We start from the raw sequence: 7,902 nt of genomic DNA on the forward strand, positions 1-7,902 counted from the left end.
CCTATGGGGCTCCCCAGGCCAAACAAAACTGTGCTTCTCCTGGAAGGAGAGCCATGCGTGTCTCCAGCTCCTCTTTAAGCTGCCCATGTCTTCTACAGGCAGTTTTTCTGAAGTGTGATTTGAACAGGCAGCAGAGCACAGGTGCACGTTACATGCTGTGGTACCACCATGTATTTCTATTTCTAACAAGCCTCAGTATTTGTTTTTGACCACTGCTGCCATGTCTACAACGAGCACAAGATCTTTCACCTAAGTGATCAATGTATCCTTTTCAGCATGCAGAAGAGGGGCTGGGGTCTCCTTGGCAGTTATTTTGCATGTGCCGTTATCTAATACCAGCTATTATTTTTTCCACTCGAGCCTGCAGCTGCTCACGGTCAGCTGCGGGTGGGATGAGCCTCAGGAACGTGTTTTAGCTCCCAGGGAGCTGGGAGCACCCTGGGCACAGTAAAAATGCAGCAGAAACCTCCTGATCTCCATTGCTTTTGCCACATCAGGTCCTTTCAACTCATAGGCATTCAGACGAGCCTGCGCTGCTGAGGAAGTTTGTGCTTCTCCTGCTGCCGGGACCTGGCGAGCCATGGGGCGCCCCGCTGCACAGTGGGTCTCTCTTCTCTCCCTGACGGCTCCCTGATCCTCTTCAAACAAAGAGTTAAGGAAGAAAAATCTCCAAACTATGAAATTCTGGACCATTTCCTTAGTGTCTCGACAGCACTCTGTTCGCCTGCTTAAATTACAGTTTGGCAATCAAGGTTGCGTAAGTGTTGGTCCAGTGCCTAGAAAACATTTTATTTTAAGAGGACTGTGACCCACCAAGGTCTCTTGCACATCCCTTTTCTCATTTTTCAGCAAAAAAAATCAGTGATTTATAATACCACAGTAGCAAGCATTTGCTCTTTTTTTTCCTAATCTTTTAATCTGTTTAAGCCAGGAAAGCTTCATAATGTACAATTTTAACCTGTCAAAATTTACAAAACAAAAAGAGTCAGACTAAAAATTGGTCATAACTCACAAATATCCCCAGCAAAACTGTATAATACAGACATTAAGCCTCCAGTATAACAAATTTCAACTACAGGTCACTTTGCTATTTTTAGGAAAGTGTGCAAAGAGCTAATTGTATAGTACACCTAAATGTTAAAAGTTATGCCATGTAAGCAGACCTGCTCCTGCTATAAAAAAATATACAAGTATAAAATTACTTCTGCAAAATTGGTTCATTGATTTTGTTGCTTGTAATAAAAAAGTAGACTTAAAGAACTCTCCTCCTCAACAGACAACAATGTTTTGAAACCAGTCACTGTAGCTGTTATTTACACAGGATGAAACATAATTTAGCTAAATCAGACAGTGGTAAGAAGAACTACTTATTCCAGGACATACATCTGAATGCATAGATACACTGCCTGATGGTGTATTTTTTGAACAGCACAGTCACTGTACCACTGCAGGGTGGGATAAATGCAGGTGTTTCAAGACTGCTTTCTCTGACATTACAGAAGATAACCTAAGGACCACAACACAGTCATTGAGCTACTTGTAACATCACACATTTCTTTGCCGTTTGCACTGCTGCACAACCTTTAGAGTTCACTAAACACTTAACGGGTAGAGGGGGCAGTTCCTACACAAAATACTCAGTTTGGTTTGGTCAGCAGAAGAAAGGAGAGAGAAAAATGTTCTTTTTGTTTTCGGGTTTCCCTTTGGCTCTGTCACCTTCCCAGATGGCAAACGTGGGCCGGCCGTAGAGGGCTGTGGCAGCCAGCTTGCGCTCAGCCACACACGCAAACACACAACGGGTCCTCGGCACCAGGATTCCTCTCTTGTCACTTGGTCCCACACGTGTTGATGTTCTTCCCATCGGCAGCATCCTCCACCAGCGAGATGTGGTAATCGGTTGAAAGTGTGAGGTGGGAGATGCAGCCCACCAGGCCTCGCATGTACTGCCTGTTCGTGTGCAGGGCTATTTCCTTCATGCCACCTGGGGGAAAGGCAGCGATGAGAAACTCTTCACCAACACCGGTGTCTGCTCCTGCTTGGCAGACTGCACACCCAGTAACACCGTTAGCCTTCCTAGCGCACCTCAGAAGTGAACTTTAATTTACAGTTTGCTCTGTGTTTTTTTAAACACAGCTTTTAAGCACTTGAAAGCACAGAGGGGATAAGCAGGAGATAATAAACCAGGATGCTAATTATTTATGGCAGCAATTCTAGCATCAGTAAGAGCTGAATAAGCTTGTGCCCAGATTCCCACTAAGGTGTGGGGTTTGCAGCTGGCATTCGCTGTTTCTCTATGTACCTGCTGGGGTACCATAGTGTACCCCACGGTGCTGGTCTCTTCTCATACCAGTCCCCCCATCCCACCCAGAGAGGCCTCTCCACAAAAACCAGGCTGTAGAGGACCGGAGGCTGCCGCGTGAAGCCTTCACCTTGAGACGGACGGAGCTGGGACGCCCTGCCTTGTAGCTGACCTCGCAAACACAAAAATGCACCTGGGTCCTGAACATGAATAGTGAGCACTCACCTACATAGAGATCTCCGTTGATGTTTAACTGCCTCATCTTTCCAGGGGATTTACTGGTCCTGGCACCGTAATCGTCCACAGTTACTTTGCCAGACTGTCCATCCCTGAAAGGAAAACCACACCGCTCTCATGCATTCAGCCTACAACTGGGCGGAAGGAGCAGCAGCATCTCACCCTCGCCAGGAGACCAGGGCAACTTAGTGCTCGGCAGGGTTCATGGCGAAGTTTTGGGACCGATGTTGGGGAGCCCCACAGACAGCAGTGTGCTATGGCAATCCAGACCCTTCAGGGTGTATTTTTTCCAGGGACTAAGGTGTCAGAGGCCTGCAAAGGGTGGGGGGCACATTTGCTGAGGAGAAAAAATTGGGAAAGAAGTAAATTGCACAGCTGGGGAAGAGGGGAAGATGGACATGTTTTGATGTGTTGTTAAAAATCAGATGTAATATAAAAAGTAAGCAGCAGAAGCTTCAACAGAAGGGAAGAAATAGGCAAGCTAAGCTAAAACAAACTTATAAGCAGTTTTGTTTCTTACTAGAGTTTTTAGGCCACTTCCATTTTATATATGGTCAATAACTGCATTGACAGAAGAGCCACTTGCTGGGCTCCTATTCTCACTGAATTTGGTGACAAGTTGTGCTAATGTTAGCCTGCCATTTCCAGGGAATTGACATCCCATGAAGAGAGGGATGCATGTTTTCCCTGCTGGGCACACTTACCTCCCATGAGGTAATGAGTTATAAATATGAGTTATATATACACTGCAAAATGTCTGCACCTCCTCCAAATAGAAAAAGTAGGCATACACTGTCTGTGCTCCGGTGCTTGTGCCAGCCCACAAAGTGCTCACTAGGGAATTTCAAAATGCAGACATTAAAGAAAAATACTCTTAACCCAAATGGCATGGGTTTAAGAGAATGTCTGTTACAGCCCCAGAATAGCCCTGCGTGACTTTGGCAGCCTGCCTTGAGCTGTGCTGAGTTTCAGAGTTGGCACTGTCACCTCTAATACAATAATCTTTGTGTACGTTGTCCTGAAACAGCCAAGTTGCTAACAGTTCAACTCCTAAGCGATGTGAGAGCGTGGAGCCGCAGTGATTCACACCCAACCAGCATCCAGACACATGAGCCAGCACCTTTAATGGCGGGGCGGCTCCAAAACGCCTCCCAGATGAAGCATGGCCACTTACCGAACAGCCTTGACTCTGTGCCACCGTCCGTCGCTGAAAGAGCCATTCACCATGATGGAAGCAATGCCGCTGCCCAAATTGTAGCTACAATTAAAAAAAAATTAAAATGTTATTGCCTCCCTTGCAAAGACTGTCTGCCTGCCAAATGCCAGATGTCCTTACTCTGTGCCCCGTTCACCTGCTCAGCTCCAAGAGCAACCCCTACGCCTCAGACTTTGGAAGGACTGGTAGAATCCTTTGGAAGCCCAGCAGTGATGCGCTTATTTTGCAAAGTCAGGCTCACGGAGGAACAGGCAAAACTCCCTCCTGCCCAGGTCAGAGTGGGTACCATCACCACCATCCTATGGGTGCAAGGAGGGGGCTTCTGCATGGCAGTTCCTCCCTGAAATAGGAGGTTATGAAGGTCAGTGATCTACAGATCTTTGGCTTAATGGGAGAGAGCAGTGGGAGGTTGCAAACACAGTTAATAAATAAACTATTACAAGAGCAAATAAGCATATGATCTATAACAGATCTACAAATCACCTGAATTATAGGGAAGGTTGAGACCTGTGATGTTAGAAAGGATGAAGCCCAATAAATGAAAGCAGAAATAATCATGAGGTTCCCTGCTTCAGTTGAAGCTCTGATTATTTCCTTGTGTTTTCTGCTACTAAAATTATTCAGCAGATACAGCGTCCCCATTATGTTTACACTTTAGGCATCTTAATTTCTGGTTCCCAGAAACTTGGGCCAACCTTCACGAAGGGGACGTAGATGCTACAACACAGTGAGCTACTGGGTGCTCAGCTGCCTAAATAATCAAGATGCGTTAGCCTGAGCTGCCACTGCTGGCCTTCTGCCTGTACCAAGCTTGAGAGTTTAAAGCCAACATCATTATCTCTTCAGAAAAGACTGAACTGGGAATTAAATTCATGGCCAGGGTTAGGTACTTGAGAACAGCACGTTAAGTTGTCAGCTGCCCAGAGCAAAATGGTTGTCCTAAATTTGACTCCGCCCAGAGGCTTAAGTGAGTCTCAAACAAGCATCTCCTTTCACTCAGGATGCAGATACTAGTCTAGGTTGAGAGCTACAGAAGGATTTGGGTGTTTAGGATTGTATCTAAGTATTAGACCTTTGGTTACAAAAATGAGAATCATATGCCTAATGAATGGGGATCCCCTACAATAGTGATATAACCTTCTACAGAAGCAGGGAGCAACAGAAAGGATTTATAGCAGCAGCTACACTGTACAAGGAACCTAGTCTGCTAGGCCATAGGAAATGGGGAAATAAAAGGTGTGTTTTGAATTTCAGACTGGACCAGAACTCAGATACCTGATTTTGGGCTGCAGGAAAATACTTCTGATCAATTCACAGCCCTGGATATTCTCCTGACCTCACCTGTCAAAAGTTGCAAAAGTAGCACGAGGTTCACTCTTTGTGAAAGAAAATGATACTTTCTTTTCTGCATTTGTTCTTTCACCATCTTCTTCAGTGCTCCCTTTCAGTATGCAGTGAGTTTTTATGAGAGTTTTCATTTGGGATCTTAAATTTTACACCTTCCTAAATGCATGCATAAGGTACAGATATCTCAATAAAATGCAGCTGTTTCAGTTTAAAACCTTTGTGTATCTTCATCTTTTGGGGATAGCAACAACCCTAATAAAAATGCACTGTGCCTACAAAACAGACAGGATAGACTGGCCACTTACATCACACTTACAGCATTTTGGAAAGACAGGCTCTCACGAAGACATTTAAAAAATGCACCATTTCTGCAGAGTCAGTGAGGAAGCTAAGAGTTTTTGCAAAGTTAACCACAGAAAACCACATCAAAAAAAGCTTTAAAGAAATTAATGTAAATAGAAATGTGCAACTTTGTCTATGCATCCATGGTAGCAAACAACAACCAGGTAAAAATGGCTTCACATTAGCTTAAATGACTAACAAAATCTTTGTCATTTAATCAACAGTGTCTCACAACAGTCCATAATAATGATGGCATTTGTAGTTTACTGTTTCAATATTTGTCTTACACAAGCTAAAAGGGTATCATGAGGAAAGATATGGCTTTCAAAAGGCAGGAGTCCCAAAAAGCACCATGCAAAAAGTTGCACAGAGTCTGCCTAAGTGTCTGCAAGGGAGAAAGTGATTCTGGATAGAGAGAACACGAGTTCAGCCATTTCCCAACACTCCCCAGTTTCAGCTTTTTGACAGTAATATTATTTGTTTCTTAAACAAGTCGTTCTGTGGATGTTGGCAGTAGCAATGCCTGGTGCCACCTGGGTTTGTGTCACAGGGTTGGATATTTGGGAGTTTAAGAAGGTGGGAGTCCTGCTCCCATGTGCACTCTCTGGTGAAGAGTGAGCCTGCAGTCACCATGGGTGCCAGCAGGGCTTCCTTCCTTGACCCCGGCTCTGTCCTCACACCCTACACCTGTTCTGCTTAGCTGAGATGGCATGGGCCTCAAGAGGCATGGGGGGGAGTTACTGACAGTACTCGTACCCTCATAGGGTGACTTTTAGAAAACCAAGCTAAAAATCTGATGTTTTAAGAATTGGGAGGGAGGGAGTGGGAATGATGCAAAGCTGGTAGCACATTACCTCTTCAACTCACACCCTTTCCCAGGCAACAATGGGACCCATCACTGAACAAAACCTTGAGGATGTAATTGTCTCACACTATACCGAAGGACAAGTGCACTGTATGTGTTATGGAGATTCCTTCGAGCACTGATTGTACTGCATGCAACAAAAACACAGGAGTGATAGTTTACCTGAATTTTAGTGCTCCTTCTTGAAGGCCTAGAGAAATGAAATCACTGTTAGGTCGCATGGGACTGTCTCCCCTCCACATCAAAAGACCTTCCTTCATTGTGGTTTTAAACCTCATGAACACGTTTGTTCTTGATCCTGATACCCTGTTTAATGTAGAAGAAGGAAATAGTAGTAAAATATTGAACTGGGACAGTCTTCTTTCAAACAAATCTAAAAGATGATAGCACTATTTCTTCTCCACTGGTCTTGCTGGTTACTGTCTTGCAACTTGCCTATGTGCTCATGTGTGAGGGACTCCAGTTCACATCCCCATTTCCAGCATTTCAAAGTCGGGGAATCGAACTTGGTCCTCCAGAATCCCAAATGCAATAGCTACTGGGTTACTCCACACAAATAAGAGAAAATACTTTTTCTCCCCAAGCCTAGCATGAAATCCAGTCCAACAAGCAAAGTTTGAGAACGTCCAGTAGGTTTGCTGCCCTCAGAAGCCAGTGGAAGAAGCATAAGAAAGGGCGAATCAGAAAGTCCTGGCAGGTCAGAGGTACCGAGCTGCAGGTGAGGACATTTGCGAAGCCTCCCCTAGTCAGTGGCTGAAATACAGGAGATGTTATTTTGTTGTAACAACCCAAAATTTTCTGGAATTTGGGCATCTTCTAGGGTACAGAGCAGTCAAAAAGAAGTTTGAAGACCAAAATTCTAGGCTAAAGCAGGAGTTAAAATCCTTAGCCTCTTCATGGGTACCGGCTCTGTATGTCTGTTCTTTGCTCTCAGAAAGTGCACACCAGTCCTTCTCCATGTCAGACGTACCCTGTGCATACTACTTCTTTAAAGGTTGCAAGATGCTCAGATCCTATTTGTCAGAAGAAATTTTTTACGCTGAGGGTGGTGAAACACTGGCACAGGTTGCCCAGAGAGGTGGTGGATGCCCCATCCCTGGAAACATTCCAGATCAGGCTGGACGGGGCTCTGAGCAACCTGATCTAGTTGAAGATGTCCCTGCCCACGGCAGGGGGGTTGGACTAGATGACCTTTAGAGGTCCCTTCCAACCCAAACTATTCTATGATTCTGTGATTCTATGATCTACACCAATGTACGCAGCATGGGCGGCAAACAGAAGGAGCTGGAAGCCGTTGTGCAGTGGGAGAGATATGACTTAGTCGCCATCACAGAAACATGGTGGGGTGACTCTCATGATTGGAGTGCTGCAATGGATGGCTATAGACTCTTCAGAAGGGACAGGAGAGGAAGGAGAGGCGGCGGGGTGGCTCTGTATGTTAGGGAGTGTTTTGATTGTATAGAGCGCAACGATTGTGACGATGATACGGTTGAGTGTTTATGGGTAAGGATGAGGGGGAACGCCAACGAGGCAGATATCCTGCTGGGACTCTGTTATAGACCACCCAACCAGGATGAAAGGGCAGATGAAGCATTC

The 7,902-nt window shown here is 45.2% G+C and overlaps 1 protein-coding gene across 1 annotated transcript in view; it reads right to left on the reverse strand.

Moving 5' to 3' along the window:
- Positions 1-897: 897 nt before the first annotated feature.
- EGFLAM (EGF-like, fibronectin type III and laminin G domains) overlaps positions 898-7,902 on the reverse strand; it is a 59,961-nt gene continuing 52,956 nt past the window's right edge. Inside the window, exons 20-23 of the mRNA XM_009329453.1 lie at positions 6,469-6,612; positions 3,711-3,794; positions 2,525-2,628; positions 898-1,981 (exon numbers count right to left, since the gene is read on the reverse strand). Coding sequence (XP_009327728.1) covers positions 1,827-1,981; positions 2,525-2,628; positions 3,711-3,794; positions 6,469-6,612 — 487 coding nt within the window. The 3' untranslated portion in view covers positions 898-1,826. The remainder of the gene's footprint in view (positions 1,982-2,524; positions 2,629-3,710; positions 3,795-6,468; positions 6,613-7,902) is intronic.

This window comes from Pygoscelis adeliae, unplaced genomic scaffold (genome assembly GCF_000699105.1).
Source record: "Pygoscelis adeliae isolate BGI_AS28 unplaced genomic scaffold, ASM69910v1 Scaffold47, whole genome shotgun sequence".
Lineage (NCBI taxonomy): Eukaryota > Metazoa > Chordata > Aves > Sphenisciformes > Spheniscidae > Pygoscelis > Pygoscelis adeliae.